This window comes from Phoenix dactylifera, chromosome 9, assembly GCF_009389715.1.
Source record: "Phoenix dactylifera cultivar Barhee BC4 chromosome 9, palm_55x_up_171113_PBpolish2nd_filt_p, whole genome shotgun sequence".
NCBI lineage: Eukaryota > Viridiplantae > Streptophyta > Magnoliopsida > Arecales > Arecaceae > Phoenix > Phoenix dactylifera.
The window spans coordinates 3,585,620-3,606,820 of record NC_052400.1 but is presented as its reverse complement, the minus strand read 5'-3'; the positions used below and the strand labels follow the sequence as shown (position 1 = coordinate 3,606,820).

Here is a 21,201-nt window from a genome sequence, read left to right as displayed (position 1 = left end):
TGTGTAGCAAAGGGCAAACCCTGCAAAATGTTACAAGTGTGGCGGTAGAGGCCACTTCGCCGTTGTTTGCCCTACCAGAGACCAATGTTTCGCGTTGGTTTGTGAGGAGGACGAAATTATGGAGTCCTCTGAAGCCCAACCTCCTTCTTAGCCTGCTGATGAACAAGGAAATGAGGGAGACAACGAACATGAGAAAGAAAACCCTGCGGTGGAGTTAGAAGCATCCGAACTTTCCATGTGCATTGTACGATGCATCCTTACGGGCTGTAAGCAAGAGAAGAACGTGGAGGAAGATTGGAGGTGCACCAACATCTTCCACACTCGCGTGGAGCATGCCAACAAGTCCCTCAATCTGATCATTGATAGTGGAAGTTGCATGAACATCGTCTCCAACGATGTGCTGAAGAAGCTGAAATTGAAACCAGTATCACATCTGAAACCATACCGGGTAAGTTGGATTGAAGATTCCTCTATTCCAGTAAAACATAGATGTCTGATCAGCTTCTTCCTTGGAGAAGATTTTCGAGATGAAGTATGGTGCGACGTTCTTCCAATGAAGGCGTGCCATCTTCTTCTTAGAAGGCCGTGGCTGTACGATCGTAGTGTTATGTATGATGGACGGACCCATTGTTATTCATTGTTTGTTGGCCATAAGAAAATTGTATTAAAACCTCTGAGGATTGATGGTTTCACCTCTGGAAATCTGATAATCCAAAGGGTTTTAACTTTTAAACATGAGGAAGTTTGAAGCGTGTAGCCAAGAATCGGGCATCATGTATGCATTAGTGTCTAGGGATGTTGAGTCCAAATTTTAAAAAGTTGTGCCTGTTGATTTCAAGACCATCCTAGATGAGTTTTCTGATGTGACCCCTGAGGAACTCCCCAAGGAGCTTCCTCCAATGAGGGATATCCAGCACGCCATCGACTTGGTGCCCGGATCAAGCTTGCCAAATCTCCCTGCATACCGGCTGAATGCAAGAGAGCATGTTGAACTTCAGTGCCAAGTCCAGGAGCCGCTAGACATGGGATTCATCTGAGAGAGCCTCAGCCCATGTGCTGTCTCGGCTCTACTTACTCCCAAGAAGGATGGTTCATGGAGGATGTGCGTGGACAGCAGGGTAATCAACAAGATTATAGTGAAGTACCTTTTTCGATCCCGCAGCTTGACGACATGCTGGATTTGTTGCATGGAGCCATCATCTTTTCGAAGTTGGACCTTCTAAGCGGCTACCACCTGATCAGAATCAGATATGGGGATGAGTGAAAAACAGCGTTCAAGACCAAGGATGGACTCTTCGAATGGATGGTTATGCCCTTTGGTCTCTCTAATGCGCCAAGCACCTTCATGCGAGTCATGAATCAAGTGCGGTAATTGTACATTGGGTGCTTTGTAGTTGTTTATTTTGATGATATTATTGATTTTCAGTCGCAGCCGTGTGGAACACCAGCAACATCTTCGCCAAGTGCTTCATACCCTCAGATCAGAAAAGCTTTGTCAACTTGAAAAAGTGCTTCTTTGTTGAACCGCAAGTTTTCTTCCTCAGTTAGGCGTGGAGTCTTGATCCTAGCCCTTTGGGCGTGAGGGATTTGGTTGAGTCATGAGAGTGAAATTGAGTCCAAGTGTGGTGAGATTGAGTCCTTGTAATAAGTGAAATTAGTTCACAATTGATTAGGGTCTTCAACGCTTAATTAGGCTGATTCCCAAGCGTTGAAAGGGTTTTAGATTGTGTGGGATTGCTTCATGTGTCCCACGAAAGAAGTCCTAGTGGTAGTAGGAGAAGAACCATGTGGCAAGGGGGACTAATCCTAGTTGGACTAGGAATTGCTATGCGGTTGGAGTTATCCTTTTAAACTCTAACCCGCACACAATATAGTGGTGACACTTGTCCAACCCTTAGTTGGCACGTGGTTTAGGATGTTTATCTTCAGATTTAAAGATTTAGTCAAGTCCTTATTAGGTTAGGAGTTCCTAAAATTCTGTTTATCTTTTGCCAACCTTTTCATATAAAAGGAGAGGTATGATGAATCAATAAAGCACGAAATTTTTGAGAAATTCCTGAGTATTCAAGTGTTCTTCAGTGGGGAGAGAATCCTCTACGTGCTTGGTGAGACTCCAAGTAAAATTGGAGAAGAAGGTGAGACTCCTTCCTCTCAGCGGGTTGGATCTTTTGGAGGTGAGACTCTTTCATTAGTCCAATAGTTATTCTTTTTATTTCTACTTTAATTTTCTTGTTCTCTGTAGTTTTCATCAACACTAGATCCTATTCCATTCACGATACCATCTACATAATTTAGACTTTAGTTTCCACCCCAAAATCCAAACAATTCAGCCGCACAATCAATTCAGCCTTTTCCTTTCTAGCCGCTGCCACCCAATTGAATCTATTCAATCCAACCTCAAATCCCCTTACTTCAATCCCACAAGTTACCATCCTTTTCATCAGAACCCTAGCTGCCATCATTTGAGAAAAGAAAAAAAAAAAGAGAGAAACACCATCATCTAAGGTTGAAGATCTTTTGCCACATCCGGCTGCGCCAGATACATATTGCACACAAACATGGCATGCAGTTTGAAATTTCTATGCTTTCTACTATAAATTAGAACTTCTACATGCCAGCCACTTAAACTAGGGCTTTAGGCAACCACTAAATAGTACCAAATAAAAGATCCAAAAATAATACAGCTAGCCTGAATCCAGCTATATCATGTTATGTTGCCAATCAAAGTCTTGCTATTTAGCTAAGACATCTCCAATTTCATATAAGTCCACTCATACAGAGTTCAAAAGTATTTTCCATACACTCATTTACCGTGTCTTGTCCTTGTTGAAGCTAGTGACACTTGATGAACAAGCTTGGATGGCAATCCATCTAGATAAATCATCTTTTCAATCAACGTTTGCTATGCTAGTACTGGGCCCTGGACCAGTTGCCCGGCAGAACGAGTCGATACGACCCTGTGCCGTGCCATGCCGTGTCATGCCGGCCCTATCCAACACAGTATAAGAGATAGGAGAGAGGGAGAACAGGAGAGAGAAAAAAAGAGAAGGGGGAGGACGAAAGAGGCCGACAGAGAGCCAGCGGAGGGCCGGAGAGTTGCCGGGCGGAGGAGGCGGAGGCCGAGGAGCCGCAGAGGAGGGGCTTCGCCTCAGGCCCGTTGTTTTCTTCGAAATAGGGTCCCAGAGGGGGCTTCTTTTATTTTTGCGAATTTTAAGTGAAAGTCGACAAACCCATTGTCGACTTCACCGTTTTTTTTAAAAAAATAATGGGTTTCTTGACTTTCACCTAAAATTTGCAAAAATAAAAGGGGCCCCCTCCGGGCCCCTGTTTTGAACGAAACAGGGGACCGGATGTGGAGCCCCTTCTCTACGACTCTCTGACCTCTGCCTCCTCCGCGTAGTGGCTCCTCGGCCGGCCTCTCTCTTCCTTCCTTTTCCTCTCCCTTTCTCCCCCCTCTCTCTCTTTTCCTCGTCTTCCTTCTCCCCCTCTGTCGCTGGTCTTGGTTTCGTTGCTGGAACCGTCCCAGTTCGCCGCCAGAACCATCCCGGTCCGCCGCCAGTATGGCTTGGGATGCCCCAAATCAGGCGGTTTGGGAGAGTTTCTCCAACCATGCTTTCAATAGTATCCTTTGTGACTTATCTCCTCTGCCGCTTCTTCTATTCGCTTCTTGGACCCTGTTCCACCACATATCAGCAGCCCCTTTTAATTTTTCTCTTGCATACTGCACCTTCTACTCTTCAGTTAATTAATGCCAAGAAAAGAAATTATCCATTCTTGATAGCTAATCTAAAAGTACCTTAGGATTCATCCTCCTATGAAACTCTGGAACGTCCAACTTAACCCCTTTTTCCATCATGCCAAAAGATTCAATTGCTTCTCACGGAGCTCAATGACTTATACATGTCTCAAAAATTATGGTTGCGCCTAACAGAAGTTTGCTGTTCCATCTATGGCTAAAAGTCTTCGGCTGCCCATGTGCTTGGAACCCATTGTTCGCTTCCATGAGTGTCAGAACTCAGAACCCTTCCTTTGCGTCCCATGATCAACTTGTTCTGTATCCTGTTTATAAATTGGAAGAACAGCTGGTTGCTTCTTTTGATGCTGTAAATTAGTAGCTTCTTCTTAAGAAGGTATGCCAGACTCACCTTTAGAAAGTCTTCAAACTTGGCTGATAATGATGCACTCGTCCACCCGCTTCTCTAAACTAGAAAGTCGGTGTTCATCTCTTCTGTATTTTATTCAATAGATCCCCACCAATCCTCATGTTGTTACAGTCTTTTATCCCGATCTGCATTCCTATCGATGTTGTAGTGCCACTGAAGCACTCCACTACAGATCTTTTGGCATATACAAGTTTTTGTCGATGGGTCTACGATATTAGCATGCTTTCTGGATATTTCAGATGACATGTGAAACATGAAGATAAATGCAGAAAACCTGCATGAAGGGAATGTGGTAAGGTTCCAGAGGCAAGAACAAGCAGTAGACAGAACCAAACAAACCAAAAAAAAGAAACACACTGGAAGGAGAAGAAAAGTTCTGCAATTTCTTTTTATATAGCTCTGCAGTATGGAAATCGGTTACAGGAAACTTTCCATTTATAACTGTATACTGCCTTTATACTCCTAAAATAGAATTCCTAGAAGAACAAGGACTTTTCTTTACAATTTGCTAATAAAAGCTTTCCTGAAATAATAAAGTTTGTAATACTAGGACCATGTGAAATCTTCAAAACACAATTCTGAATAGTTTAAAATTTTCATAATCATACTAGGACCCAAAGTAGGACCTTTAAACGATAATCTGAAGGTATGGCGTCTTGTTACCGGGCCCTGTACTTGAGCCACCTTGTCGCTATGTTGGTACACCTAGTATGAGGGCCAGTTTAGTGTACCGAGTATCGATATGCCTCCCGTATCGTATACCGGTATCGAATTGGTATGGATACAGTACGTTCTATATTGCTTGGTTCAGTATGATATGGCACACCATAGATAATCGTACTCAAAATAGGACTCAAAGACATATCAAAATAGGCCCAAAATTAAGTACAAAAATTTCTAGAAAATAGAAAATCTAGACTTCTTCTAATGACTTAATTACAAGACTCTTAGTAACTAGAAATCAAAACATACAAAAACTTCATTTTAGACTTTCTTTTGCCCAAATTGCCTGTGCATCATTATGAATATCTGATCTTTAACTTGGACTACTTCAACAAGTGACTTATGCACGCTGATAATATTTGAATTTTATTTGATCTTGAGTACAGGTCATAGCAGACAAAGGAGTTGAGCTACTGTCAACAACCTTTATATTCAGCCTCTTTGTAAGTTTATTTATGTAGTATCATTTTATGACTATGCTTGAAAATTTGTTAATCTGGATATCTGGTAGTAATGTCTATACAATGCGACGATCTGGCATATTTTGCTTCTCTCTGACATCTGCTCATCTTCATGGAAGCTGTGAAAAAGTTTTATATCTGGTTCTTTCTACTGGATTGGAGTATTTATGTGCTTATAGTTTCACAATTGTATACTAAATATGAAAGCTTAAAATATATTGCAAGCGGAAAATCATGCTGCTACCACTAGATACCATTTGGCCCTATGAGTTGGTTGTTGGCTTTTCATAATCTCAATTGTACAAGCACCACACAAACAGCATATTAATATTCTCATGTCGTTATCTAAATTTATATTGTTACACATCATACTATTTCATTTATATTCTTACACAAAACAAATGTTTTGCATCTTTTCTGGTTCGCCAAAAGAATGTAAATGTGATGTATTTTCAGTTTCCTTGGTGTGCTTCAAGTGAATAACCAGTTTCCTTGCATGCGCTTCAATTTTTTCAGCATTCTGAGAGTGTTTATTTTCCTAAATTTCAGAGAGGACAACAATGTCATTGTGGTACGAATGCTAATAAAAGTTTGTGCTCGTATCAATTAATAAAATTCCTTTTTTTGATGCTCTCACATTTGGAAAAAATTCCAAGGTTTTAAGCTTCATGATTCATGTTTGCATTGTTTTTTGCATGTAGGCATGCTTGTACAGACACATACAGGTCATTTAAAGATACCCAGAGATACACCTTGGATATTTCAAGAATATCCCCCATAACTCTAAAGTAAAAACAATAGAACGTTGCACTCTTGGAACAAATCTCAGATGCTAAATCATCTGGGATAAGCTTGATGCTTATAAGAGGTCCCCATCTAGATGCGAAGCAGTGTGGTACATTATGATGTCAGTAGCTGTAAATTCGTTAACATTGTTCATACAAGAGAGATACATATTCTTGGGTGCTTTAGATCTTATTATAATTGTAGATTTATATGTCACTAGGGAAAAGGCTGTCTGGTGGAAGTTAGTAATGTTCAAGTGTCTGACTAGCCTAATAGTTACATTTCAGAAAACATTAACATGCTAATATCTTGATGAGATAAAACAAAGATTTTATTGGCAATATTGCTGTTTTCATGTCCAGCAGTGATGTATCATCAAAAATGAAGAGTCAAAGTAGCATAGCTTCTATGCTGTTCACTGGTTTACATATATTCCTAGTAGCACATAAGCTGGTATCTTGTATGATTCCATCCTGATATGCAAAACATGTTGATTTCAAAAGCATTTATTCAATGTTTGGAGCTCTATCTATATTTCCTATAAAATAATTAATGCTTTGGAAGAGATTTGTAGAAGGTCAGTGATGAAAAAATAATTGCTAGTACTTAATCTCTTAATGTTCTTCATTCATTTCAGGTTTGTTTGGTACTGTATGCTGCTGGCTTAAAGTCCTGTAGTCAGTGTTCCTCTTTGAAACCACATGTCACAGGAAACTTTATTCATGACTGGTACTTCTGAGATATTGTTTATCTTCGTTATCTAAAATTCTTATAGTTACAAATTCATGGGAGAACTTTCTTACAGATGTGTCTTGTTCTTTAAATAAGAAAAGCTGATATTAGTTCCTTCCAATGATATGTTTCTGCAGTGAAAAATATTCTTATTGCTATTGAGCAAGGTTTGCTATCTCGGTATTGGACCCCGTGCCAGTACCATCCTATTACAATGTTGGTGTGGGGTACTGTACGAGACAACAAGGCATATCTAGTGTCGGTATGGTACGATACTGTGTACTGGTTCGGTACCAGTACGGTATGTCCGGTGCGGCAAACCTTGCTATGAGCATATAGATTTTCTTTTGATTCCCTGGTGTGTTGAAGTTTGAATGAATTTTGTAATTGGTTTTACTATAAAAATTATAATAAGCCACAGCTGATCTCAAAAAGTGTGCTGAGTAGAAAGGTAAAACCAATAATTTTTAGCCCATTTTATGCCGCTTTTTGTTGGATTATGTTATGGTGGATATTGATAGTCTGCAATGCCTATATGCTAGTTGCATCTTATATTTGTTAAATCCAGCTTCTCAACCTAACATTAATAAACATGAAAATAAGACCACATCAGAAAAGGCCACATGGGGAGGAAAAGAAGACTACATCAGAATGCTATTAAGGGCCAAAAAATAGTCAGTGCAGGTATTCTTCTTTATTACTAATAAAGGGACAGCGAAATAATATTGTCAAAGGTGGTAATGTTGTCAAAGGCAGCTAACCTAGGTGCTTGGGCAACCCCATTAAGGTTCCTACTTTCTACATGCATCCCAAGCTATGATGTTTTTAAGCCAGTCCTTTTTGCAGTGTTCTTTTAATGAGCTTGAAAAAAATGTTCTTCATAATTATGTACTATTTCTTTGTTATTATAACCAGATTCATATCTTTTTGCTATATTTGCTATATTTATTTAATAACTAATGAAAAGTATCTACTGTTTCCTTCTTTAATTGAAACGAACCTACATGGTGTTGTCAGTGGAAATGTATCTATCAGATGGAAGAGTATACACATGCTAATCCTTGCTTTGCTTAATACACTGCTGTTTGGACTGAGTTATTTCATGGAGAATTAAAGAAAATGGAGACTTGAGTAATTTAGAAAAGTTTCCATAATTATCATGCAAATAGATAATCATGTGTCAATATCTTAATGGTTTTTGCTTAGCTTCCTATATGTACATGCATATACATATGCAGACGTGTGTGTGTGTGTGTGTGTGTTCATGATCTAATATATTGATGTAGATGTGCAAATATGAGTTACAATATCTATATACAAATTATATAAATTATTAGGTACTTTTAGTGTAGGAACCAGTCTACCTGCTTGTGTTCAGCCGATTAAGGTAGCTACTATTGAGGCTGTTTGAAACCAAATTCCCTCAAATTTCCAACTGATAGTTTTCTTAAAATACAACAATCAGGGTATATATGCTTTCCTTTGTTGTGTAGCAGTTCAATCCCAAGCCCATTTTTCCAGCATTGACAATTCTTATTGCATCATCCGTTCTACTTAGGCCTGCCAATGGGTTAGGTCAAGAACCAACCCAACCCAGAACATGGTCCTGCCCGACCTAAACCAATAACCTGACCTAAAGTTGTTTTTGTGCATTCTTGAGCAAAACCCTCAATCAATCACCTATTCCGATGCTCTCTTCTCCCCATGACTGCCTCCCTCTTCTTTGCTGCCCTAAGGCCAAAGCAACTAAAGGACGATGGCGGTGTTGTTGATGATGGAGACCTCATCGATTTTGTTGATGGCGGAACAGGCTTGGCAAAGTTATTGTTGGTGCGGGTAACATCGAAGTCATGGTAGCTGAACTCATTGTGGATCTTGGTGGCAGAGATGGGAGTGCCGGCTGCGGCCAGTTTGGAAGGGGGCCAATGGTGTTGTTGCTGCCAGCCATCGCCATGGCTATTCTCTTTATGGTCGCTGCAATAGAGCCATGGGATCCATTGGGAGTGGGGGAGTGGTTTATGATATCGGGGAGGAGGAAGCAATGACGTTTAGGGTCTCAAAATGACAGAAGAGGAGAGGAAGCAAATTCCTGATTGGGTTGAATTCAGGTAAAATTGGGTAATGGGTCAGGTCAGGATGAGTTGTGTTAGACTTGAATCATTGATAGGCCTAGTGGTGTAAGCTCCTAAATATGCTACTTCTATGCTTGCTACATGTTCCCTCTGCCCGTCATCTTCATTAATATTGTTTCTTGTTCACTTCCATTCTTGCCATCCTTTACCATCATCTTTTTGGCATACCCCCCTAGTGAATCTTGCCTAATTTAGTTTGACAATTTCAATCATGCTGTCAATTTTGTGGAATAAACACATGATGAAACTGCAACACTATCCAGTAACATTGTGATTTTAGGGAACAGATGATTTGTTATTGCATCACAAAATGTCTGCCTTTTGCAACAATGTTATGTAGACAAGCTGACAGAAATGTCTAAGATTCCTGTAGATGGTTGAGAGTGAAAAGGTAAGGGGAAGGAGTTACCATGACAGAGAAAATTGTCACATGGGCAATGACTAGGATGGCTTTGATGCATTAAGGGCTAAGGTGATCATGCTCTATTTTCTGTCCCCAAAATGAAAGGAGGATTAAAGAGCGTAGAACTTCAATTTTTAACTGCATTATTTCTGGATCATGGGGATTCTTAACAACAATAGCGTTTAGTGGACTTAAAAGACATAAATAATGAATTAATGATGATTTATTAACCGTGCCTTAAATAAGAATGCTGTTCTTTATAATACCTCAATTGCTTTCTGCGATGATGAACCTATTCGTTATAATACCTCGAAAGCTTTCTGAGATGATGAGCATTGTATAAAAATAGTGGATTATCATATGAGTTTTTATGTCTCCTTTTCTTCATCCTGATTTTTATTGGTTTCTTGCTACTTGTCAAGCCCAAAAATCCCAATAATTGTTATTGCATGTTTGTTGTTTACTCTTATTCTATGATATATAAGATGTCATTAACTTGGATATCTAAAAATTGTGGGATGTAGGTGGTTTGGCGTACAACTCAATCCCCATTTTATGGGAATTGACCTCAAGTATGTCAATCATTCTTTTCTTTGCCTAATCTTATTTCTTATTGTCTACTGGAAAATGGAAACTCCTTATCATGCATTATGATCATAAATATATTATGGCATTTTTAGTACTTATGGGTGATTCTTTGCTATACCTAGTCCTATTTCCTAATTTTCAATTGGAATATTGGAACTTCTCTACCATGATGATAATTATAAATATGTTATGGTTTTTCTCTTAAATATTCATGTGACTTTGTAGCCAAGAATTTTATTTGCCTATGTGTGGCCCTTCACCAACCACCCTTAACCCCCCAAGACCCGGCGAAGATAAAATTCGATCCCAAGTCATTTGGTCCAACTACCAAGGACTACCAGGTTGATAAGCTGGCACCTTAGGTTTGACTTAAATCTGACTTTATTTGGAGCACCATGAACACAATCTTTTCCAGGAAATGTATGCCAGCAACAGATTGAAAATGTTTTTTCCTATCCTATTCAATATGTATTTTGAAACTTCCTTGCATGCCAACCTGGCCTATCATAAGTTTAATCTGATTTGAACTTGACCAAATTGTCAGAACTAGCTCAACTATAACTCCACAAAATTAGCTAAAAAAGTTAGAGTTGGCCCATAAACTTTAAACTATGGTATGCCGTACTGGACTGAACCGGACGATTCAGGGTGTACCGTACTAGTTCGGTACCGGTACCCGATACAGGTGGCGTACCAAAAAAAATATTTCATATTGTACTGTACCAATACTGTGCTAATGTGACACCGGAACGGGGTCCGGTACCGAGACGACGAATCTTGCTTTAGACTATCTGAAAATAAGCTGACAAGAAGGTCCATTACTTAGTTATGATCTCAGCAATCTGGGATTTTGGGAGAGTGGATTAGGGACAGACTTAACTTTTGAGCTTTTTTTTTTTGGTACAAAGTGGCTGCCCCAGGACTTGTACCCATGGCATTGCCTAATCAGCCCAAGCCTTTCACCATTGCAATGGCCCTTATCTAATATAAGTTGATGCATGCTTAATATCTGGATTTGATGATAGGTTATGAGAGCATAGACCTAGAACGAGTTGTCCAAATTGGGTTGCCTCTGGTTAGGACAAAATTAGAATTGACTAGAATAATCCTATATGCTAGATTATGGCCTCATTTAGCATTGCTTTAGGTACTAGATCTTTTACTAGTAGAGCTTTTGATAAAAAGCTATTTGCTATTTAATAACTACATATCTAAAGTCCTTATTTCCTCAAGAAGTTTAACATCTTTTTGGTAGCCAAATTGAGAAAATACTTTTAGTGTCAGAAAATGGCAATAAAGGAAATTGAATAGTGCTTTCAATTGTCTAATTATATGTACTATCAAAAACTATTATCTTAAAGTGTTCTTAATTTATAAATTATTTATTTTGATATTTTAATCTAAATACTAACAAACAATAAATTTATATAAAAATACAATATTATTTTATTACAATATTATTATTTTAATATAATATTATAATAAAATTATATAATATAATAAATTATTATAATATATTCTATTACAATAATATTATTGTATGATAATATGTTATTATAATTTATTATAGGAAAAATTACTTAAACACCAAAGTTTGGGTCAGTTCCACTCTGTTCTTGATTTTAAAAACTTGCAAACTGGTCCTTGAAGTTTAGTAAGTGGTTCAAAGTGCTGTCGTCGCCCATCTCCGTTTATCTGGGCTCACGGGATTTCATCATGTAATGGTCATATGAGCCTTTTAGGGCTGAATTACCCTTATGTTGGTGGACTCCCAATGGGTGTTATTTATTTGGCACCAAGAGGGGGAGTTAGGTTTGGCTTAGGCTGATGTACCTCTTCTTCATGCAACCAAGCCAATCAAGCCCAATGCATGATTCCTCTTCAAGCCATGTATCAGGTACCTCTTTCTTTTTGGTTTGGTTTTGCTATTTCGGAAGAAGGGCTTATAGGACATCATGGATGTTGACAAATCCAGTCGGTGCTTCTATGGATGTTCATTGTATGAGGTAAGCTTATCTCCCCTTTGAGCTTCCATGGATGCCCCCACTTCTGAGCTCGAAGTCAAGCTTGAAGCTCATTCAATCCTTGCCATTATAATTGAATAGGAGGTGGGTATTTCTTATGGCATGATCCTCCCACTTCTGCACATGAGAAGGGGATCATCAATAGGCTTTTCCAATGCAACAAGAAGCTTGAGATTGAGCTCCAGATTCACAAAGCTAACAAGAAATGTCTCAACTGTTGTGTGCTTGGCTCATGGTTGATGGCTGGGTGTTTGTTGGCTCTCGGCTAGCATCATGCTATAGGAGAAGGTAGTTTCAGAAGTTCCTTGTAATGGATTAGAGGGTTAGGAAGTTCACTTTAATGGGTTAGAGGGATAGGAAGTTCTCTATAATGGGTGAAGAGGGTTAGAAAGTTCTCTGTAAAGGGTTGACGTTGTCTTGTTTTTCAAGAGAAGTCCGTCAATGGAAGTCATGTACTGGTAATCGTTACATGCAATGTATTTTGGGTAAATTAAACTTTTTACTTGTGTTACTTACACCCTCTCAAGTTGACATTAGTTCCATTTACACCCTCTCAAGTTTAGTAAATGTCAATAAGTAGCTCGTATATGATTACTTATTTTCTTTGCACTCCGCACAACTATGGACTGAAACCTGATAAATATTGGAATAACATATTGAAGCAATTAAATTATACATTTACAAAGAAAATGGAAGCATATTTTACAAAGCTCCTATCAAGTAAAATGTGTCTAGTCTCCACACCAATTTACCAAATTCATCACTATTACAAGGAGGCCAATGGACTTCATGCGGTAATTGTGTAATGCAATGCAGTTTGGCTAAATTAAAGTTTGTAAGTGTGTCACTTACACCACCTCAAGTTTTCATTGGTTACACTTGCACTCCCTGGAGTTTATAATGTTGATGCACATCACCTCCTTAAAGTTTTCCAATGGTTCCACTTACTCCCCCCCTCAAGTTCAGAAAAGTGTCAATGAGTTCCCTGTGTACCACTGCATATTTTCTTTGCAGCCTGTACAACTATGGACTGAAACCTGATAAAGAGTGAAATCACACATCAAAACATTCCGATGTCAATTACAACAAGGTTAAAAATATTATACCACTCCAATCTCAATTACAACTAATTTCGGCCAGCACAACATTGTCAAATACAATCAAATTCACCTGTTATGGTGCAACATCGCAATACTAATTTGAGCTAGCAAAATAGTTCCAGTTTCACCACTGTGGAACACAATAGTTTCGAGTATTAACATGGTTAAAAGGTTCAGTACATCCAAGTTTCAAAGTGCCAATTGCAGCACATCCTAAGAGCACTGCAGCATAGGGACAATCTAACCATGTTTGTTTATGCTCTTAATGAGAGAATCTAATAATCTAAGATAATCTTTAGCCTCTGCAGCAGCAGCCCCTGTGGCAGCTCTTTCAAACATTTATTTAATCAGATAGGGATCCTAGTTATATCCTATTCTTTGAATCAATTAAAGGAATACATTTTCTCAATAATCTGATCATAGAGAGCAGTACTAAGAGCCTTTCTGCACTGCCTAGAACAACAACCTTAAATAGAAGATACATTGTATTCCAAAATAGAGAAATTAAGGACAAAAGCTTAGCTTCCTAACTTTTGAATTCAATCTTTTGTGGAGGCTTGAGAAGGAGCCAGACGGTTCACAGAGGAAGGGCAGAGCGAAGGAGAGGCACGGTGAAGGGGAGGCAAAGTGGAGGGGAGGAACAACAGACAGTGAGGCATGGTGGATGGGGAGGCATAGAGGAAAAAAGAGGGGGCCAGTAGATGGGGAAGCACAATGGTTGATGGGAAGGCACAATAGTTGATGGAGAGGCACAACATTTGATGGGGAATGCGTTGAACGGAAGCATTGGGGAGTGTTTTGGAGTGGGAAGAGTAGAATGGAGGGGGTAAAGTGGAGTGGAGGGGTTAGAGTGGAAGGATTGGGGCTTTTTTTTGAAAAATCCTCAAAAAGAAAATAGTTAACAAAGGTAAGGGCAAAATTGTCCAACTTGATGGACTTATGATGTTGGGCACCAGATGGGGCTTGGGACCACTTTAAACCATTTATTAAACTTTAGGGACCATTTTGAAACTTTTTAAAATCGTGAGGCATAGAGTGAAACTGGCCTATGCTTGAGGGGTGTTTAAGTAATTTTCTCTTTATTTTATTATATCTTATAATATATTATATTATTCTAACAATACTGTACCTTTTTATAACAATCTTATAATATATTATTATACTATTAGAATAATACTATACTTTTATATATCATATTATTATATTGTATTATATTGTTATTATATTGTATTATAGTAAATGATATCATATTATAGTATACTATATAGTTATTATATTGTACTATCAAAAACCGTTAGCATGGTTATTTTCATCTTCATGGAATTTTCTTTAAAAGGAACATATCTTCTCGGTGCATCTCAAGTAGAGTTTTGCCCAAAAGCTCCAAAGTGTAGCTTTGCCTCAACAAACTTTTTTCATGTTTTATAGAGGTAGAAATAAGATCCGCAATCTTGGTACTGGGTATTATACTAGTACCTTACTGGTTCGGTATTGTACGGTACACACTTCGTGTCGTAACAACTCTCTAACCATTTTTTTTGGTTTTTATCTTTGTATATCTCGATATGGGTCGATACACACCTCGGTATGGATCGATACACGCCTCGGTACGGGGCGTAACACCTTGGTATGGGGCAATATCTGTACTAACCCAAACTTGAGTTTCGTTCTGGTTCCTATCTGGAATTGTATAGTATGCCCTATACCAGGTTGTATGAGATAGTACGGTAGACCATGGATAGAAAATTATTTCAAACTTTTTATCAAACACATCAAAATCACCTAAAAGGGCTTTCGGCCTGGAAGAAGCACTTTTTCGAGGGCCAAAAAGCTCTACCAAATGGAGCATATGTCAGGAGTAAGTAAAAAATGGGTCTGGCCCATAGAATTCAGATACAACATCAACCTTTGTGCTCAATCTACCAATCAATTATGTGAATGAGTTGGGAATGGGATAATTGTTAACCAGGTGGGTTTAGTTCAGCTAGCTTGACCTGTGAAAGATGTTCCACTAGAAATATTCTTGTTATTGCTTCGACTCATATTCCCCAAAAAGTGGATCCCGCTCTAATAGCTCCGAATAAATTAAATACATGCATTAAGATACGAAGGTTTCTTATTCCACAACAACGAAAGCACTTTTTCACTGTGCTGTTGCACCACCATAGGCTTGAGACAGGCTTTGAGTCCCAGTGCATTGAATCCTGGTCAAGCCTGTTATTTCATTCGAGCATTAACTGTATGCTGCTTATTTAAATCAACACAACTTCCTAAATGTAGAAAAACTTAACATGGAACTTACTGCTGATGAGAAACTTCTGTTGTCCATTAATGTGGTTACATGCCTTTATGATATTGTGACAATTGTCAGAATTTTGGATATTACCATTCTTGATTATACCAAAGTCTCTATTGAAGATTGTTAGCTAAATTGTGTTCTGGCTTACCCCTCCTCTCTTTCTCCATGCTAGCAAATTATGGAGAAAATATAGGTTATGCTGCCTACTTATAGTAACAGGTAACTATCAGTTATGTTATATATTCTTCGAATGGATTTTGAACCCTACTCCTTTTCTAGATTCTTTTTTGTCAGAGCTGGAATGATGGGATGGTTATTAATCAATCTCTCTTTATTGGCGAAGAGCTATCAAACTGGCACTGCAAACCTTTCAGTCATCCTTTACCACCTTTTTTGTGCGGTATTGTGCTATCTAATTTTTAAATCTATTGGTGCTTCTAAAATTAGAAGTTACTGATATTTATTTCTTACTTTTTTCCTGCAGTTGTATATTACAGACTACTTCTTCTATGAGGAATTCATGACCTCCACGTAAGTACATCTTTTACTTCTCCACAAGCAAAAGAATCTGATTTAGTTTCTCAGTGCTACTATCACCACAACTTATCAAGAGGTTGTTGGTTTTTTTTCATCTATTTTAACTTTTTACTCTTCACACCCTACATCGTTTTCTCACGGCAATTAGCAACCATATTAGGATTGGTGGTTTATAGTAACACAAAATTCTCTTCCTTTTCATCCAATTATTACATAAGTATGATACTTTCTCTTTAATACAAAATATGTGGCATTAGTTTCCCAAGCTAATGGTTAACCTATATATTTCTTTTGCTACATTCTATTTACTTACAACAATAAGGACCCGATAGTAATTCTCTTGTTAAATAGCTCAAATGGCGTTAGATTATCCTAAATAAAATGCTTGTACAAAGTCTGCTCTCCTGAGTGTCTCTGTCTATGACTCAAACGCCCTATTCATTGTAGGATACCAAACGTACAAGTCATCCACCGTCACCATAATTCTGGATAACCAATTGACCACTTGGTTAGCTTTTATGAGCATGCTGGAAGTTATAGCCCGAAAGTGAACTACTTCCATCCTTTATAGAGTGGACCAAGAGTCCTAGCTGATTTGGACTCTTAGTGCATGTGTCTTTAAAGAGTCCTAGTTATTTGGGAGTCTTAGTCGGTTTAGTAGATTTTGTTAGTTGATTTCGTTAGTTGATTTCGTCAAATCATTGATTTGATTTAAAAGAGTCCATGTTTAGTTGGAGTCCTAAAATTCTGGTTGTAAGAGTCCTTATCTTTCCAACCTCTTACTCTATATAAAGGGAAGGTTGAAGAATAAAATTCAGAATTAATTTTGGTTTTTACTTGCTCTTAAGATTGAGAGACATGAGGCTTCTTTTTCCTTCTTTGGTGAGACTCCAAAGGTTTTCTTTCTAGGTGAGATTGGGTTTAGGATAGAAGTGAGACTCTTCTATTCAGCCTATAATTATCATATACTACCCAAACCGCAGCACCTTCTATTGATCCTTCGTCTATCCGCCCACCTTCTTCACGCAATAGCCCTAATCTTTTGACGCCCTAATCACCACAAAGTTCTTTAGGTTTCAGATCTAAATCGCAGGCCTAATCTCTTCCTCTCACGTCCTAACCTAAATTAGCTTTGGGTCTAACCAATTTCAGCCATCATCCACCAAAAGTTCAGTAGCACCCATGGTATGCTGTACCGGTCGGTACTGCCCGGTACCGGGCATATCGTACCCGTACCGATGGGTACCGGTATCGGTACGCCAATGTCGGTACGCCTGGCATACTGCATATCATACCGTACCGACATTCGGTACGCCCATACTAGTGCGACACCGGTACGGGGTTCGGTACCGGTACGGCGAACTTTAGCACCCATCCTCGTTCCGCGTCAATTGGTATCAGAGCAAATCGATCCACATGAGTGAGACGAAGTCGTCCCTACTATTATGGTCCCTACTATGTCGATCAATACTATCCCTACAATATTAAACGATTACAAGATCTGATGTATGAAGTTCAAAATCAAATGGCTGCCTTAGCATGAAAGATGGATGTTGTGGAGACAGAATTACGACGTCGTAGTCATGTCAAACCACAGCAACACAGCAACAAAGGCACTTGAGCTATTTCTTCATTCATAAGATCTGAAATTTCTGCAAATAGGGGTACATATTTGGAGAGAGGAACAACAAAATTCAGCAAAAAAATAGTGAGTCCCATGCCGCAAAGAAGAGGCAAACTCGATTGCTCCAAGTGCGGTGGCCGAGAGCACTTTGCTGATATTTGTCCGACTAAAGATCAGCAAATATTTGAAGATCTTGACATTGATTCTGAAAATTCAGCAGCACCATCTGATGATGTCCCTACCGCTGAGATTTCTTCTCCTTCCTCTGAAGTTCTCCCTAGACTCGCTAAGATTGAGGACAAGGAGGAAGCCAGCATGGAAGATAAAATTTTGGGGGTGATCTCATCTGAATTTGAATCTTTTTTAGATAATTTTTCTGAGGTAACTCCAAGAGAATTGCCTAAGAAAGACAGTTCAAAAAATTCAGCGGAGATCAGCCATGAAGATGGAACCGTATTAGCATCGGTTGGTTCTGAAATTTCAGAAGAGATGCCATTAGATTTCGAGGTAAATAATCCGATTTTTAGTCAAAGCTGAGAGGAGTACAAGCAACACTTTTAACAAGATCTTCAGGTTCTTCGATCGGAGGAGTTTTATATTATGGCACACCAGGAAGGATAACAGAAATTCTTAGTGAAGTGGAAGAACCGACCCCTTTCAGATTATACATGGCTGAAGATAGAGGAGATTCCGCACCAGAATTCAGATTTGCATGAGCTCTTCAGCCATAACTCGACGGAGTCGAGTTTTTCTCAATCGGAAAGAATTGATGCAGGAGCAGGAGCCCGAGTCATCACGTCGTGTTTGGATCGTCGCTTGGGTGTGCCCGAAACATAATGGGTCCAATATTTTCAACACCTAGTTACATTGGGTCCTTAATTTGGGTTTGTAATTTGCTGATTTGTGTTTGATTATTGAGTCCATGTAATTGAGTGCCAAGTGGCAATTAGATGACATGAAGATCAAAGCATGATGTGGAGTCTTTGACTTGGTCAAAGTCGAGTTGTCCTAGATTCTCTCTAATGTCAAAGTGATTAGGAGTTGTCTATTTGGTCCATGTTGCATTTGGGGAAGAGTCCTAGTTGATTTGGACTCTCTTCCATGCGCCATAAGGAGTTCTAGATTATTTGGAGTTTTGTTCATTGAGTCCATGTGTCGTTTGAAAGAGTTCTAGCTGATTTGGACTCTTAGTGCATGTGTCTTTAAAGAGTCCTAGTTATTTGGATTTCTTAGTTGGTTTAGTAAATTTTGTTAGTTGATTTCGTCAGCTGGTTTCGTTAGCTGATTTCGTCAAATGATTAATTTGATTTAATATAGTCCATATTTAGTTGGAGTCCTAAAATTCTGGTTGTAAGAGTCCTTATCTTTTCAACCTCTTACTCTATATGAAGGGGAGGTTGAAGAATAAAATTCATAATTAATTTTGGTTTTCAATTGCTCTTGAGATTGAGAGGCGTGAGGCTTCTTCCTCCTTTGGTGAGACTCCAAAAGTTTTTTTTCCTCGGTGAGACGCCGGAAAATCATTGGGTTTAGGATAGAGGTGAGACTCTTTTATTCAGCCCGTAGTTATCATATATTACCCAAACCGCAGCACCTTCCATTGATCCTTCCATCCGCCCACTTTCTTGACGCAATAGCCCTAATCCTTTGACGCCCTAATTATCAAATTTTTTTAGGTTTCAGATCTAAATTGCAGGCCTAATTCTTTCCTTCCACGTCCTAACCCAAATTAGCTTTTGGTCCAACCAATTTCAACCATCATTCACCAAAAATCCAGCAGCACCCACCCCCGTTTTGCGTCAAGCTGGCTGGTCGTCAAGGCGATCCGAGCTCGTCAAGCTCGGGCTTCTGTTGCTGGCTCACAAGCCAGCCGAGCATAGGATCATCGTCATCATCTGTGAAAATTCTATAGATGGAATCTGCATACTTGAGCTCCACTTTCTTTTGAATGCATTTTAGCCTCAACTGCAGATTGTAGTGCACATAAACTAAGTCGTTGAGGCGCTTTTGTATCAAACGATTCCTTTGTTTGCTGTGGATGAGGGCAAAAGTAGACCAGTTGTGCTTACAGTCACTCAAGGAGACCGTTTTTAAGAGGATCCGAATAGCTATTTGCTTAAGATTTTTCGTGGATCCGCCAAAATGAATCTGCCATTCAGCTGCAAAAATATTGAAGATAATTACATATATGACAACCTCATAGTTGAAGATAATTCAGCTGCAAAAATATCTTGCTGATTTGTATTGTACCTGGATTTATAGTTGTCTTGCTCATGACAGCTGGTCGCCGTCCAAAGCTATAGCTACCCTCTCTAAATAATTTGGTTGGTGAAAAAGAAGCGTGTTGTACTATGTTAATAATAGAAAATCTGATATACTTACACATGCTGCTAAATCATAGTTACCTCTTCTATACATGACGCAGCGATTTCTGGATCAGGCTCCATCTTGTAAATAACATTACACAGAGCATTGAGAAGCTTATCATCTATACCAATTCCACTCTCGTACTAGAACCGGGGATTCGGGTAATATGCTGCATATAGACGACACCGTTTTAGTATAATTATACAAATAGGAGGAACATTTGTAAACAATAATTTTGAAAAGGTTTATGACTCCAAAATAAAGAAGATGAGTCTGGCAGCAAATTAATGGATGAAGTCTTTTGGTGGCTATGCTAGAATTTTGTTAAATTGTTTGTGAGAAGGAACATAGCAGGAACACATTATATCTCTTTTGTAATTTCTCATGTGAGTATCACAAGCAAGATTGCTAGATTAGGCCATCAAAACCATTTCAGAGATACCTTCCGACACCTGTTCCTGTGCCACTTTGAACAACAAAGAGATTGATTATTTCCCTGTTTTCATAATTTATGAGTGCATGCATATAGTTTTATTTTTTCTCTTAAAAATATATGTTATATTTTATTATGTTGACCTAGTTTTGATTTGTTCAAGGCTTTAGAAAACAATTCTTCCATAATTGACTCTACGCTGAAAGTTTAGAGGTTTAGCTTAGAAAGAGATGTTTTCTAGTATAAAAACAATGTTAATATTCTTTCCATTATTTTTTTAATGATCTGCATTTAGGGAATTTAAAGGAATGTGTAATTTAACATACTCAGCTTGATGTATTTTCCGTATCTAGTTGCAAGCTTTAGGTCAAACTATCTCGTTTATGTAAAATTGCGGAGGTAATGTGCTTCTGTGCCATTTCCTTGGGCCTGTTATGCAATCACTTGCTGATGTGCAATACCACACTATCATAATCTTTAAAAGTTAATCCTGTGTGGCTATGATTTCGTACTTTCATTCATTATAGCATAAATGCTGCTTTGCTGTTGCCTTTCCTTATGATTTATCTGTAATGTAATCTGATTTATGAAACTAATCGGCATAAATTTGGTTATAATTAATAGGTGGGACATTATTGCAGAAAGGTTGGGCTTTATGCTGGTCTTTGGAGATCTAGTTTTCATCCCTTTCACATTTAGTATTCAGGCAAGTTAATTTTAACTTGTCCATGACATCTCCATGCCCTTATAACATTTTTTGCAGAAAGTTCACTTGACGATAATCTTTGAATCAAGTTCTTAAATACTAGTATCGAACCCCATGCCGTTT

General features: G+C 38.6%; 1 protein-coding gene across 2 annotated transcripts in view; it reads left to right on the top strand.

Annotated features, from left to right (window-relative positions):
- Nucleotides 1-21,201, top strand: part of LOC103696660 (delta(14)-sterol reductase) — a 42,002-nt gene that overhangs the window by 17,741 nt on the left and 3,060 nt on the right. For both annotated transcript variants that reach the window (XM_008778344.4, XM_008778345.4), the window contains exons 5-10: nucleotides 5,273-5,329; nucleotides 6,771-6,862; nucleotides 9,925-9,972; nucleotides 15,691-15,811; nucleotides 15,896-15,942; nucleotides 20,997-21,078. In XM_008778344.4, the coding sequence (XP_008776566.2) occupies nucleotides 5,273-5,329; nucleotides 6,771-6,862; nucleotides 9,925-9,972; nucleotides 15,691-15,811; nucleotides 15,896-15,942; nucleotides 20,997-21,078 (447 nt within the window). The remainder of the gene's footprint in view (nucleotides 1-5,272; nucleotides 5,330-6,770; nucleotides 6,863-9,924; nucleotides 9,973-15,690; nucleotides 15,812-15,895; nucleotides 15,943-20,996; nucleotides 21,079-21,201) is intronic.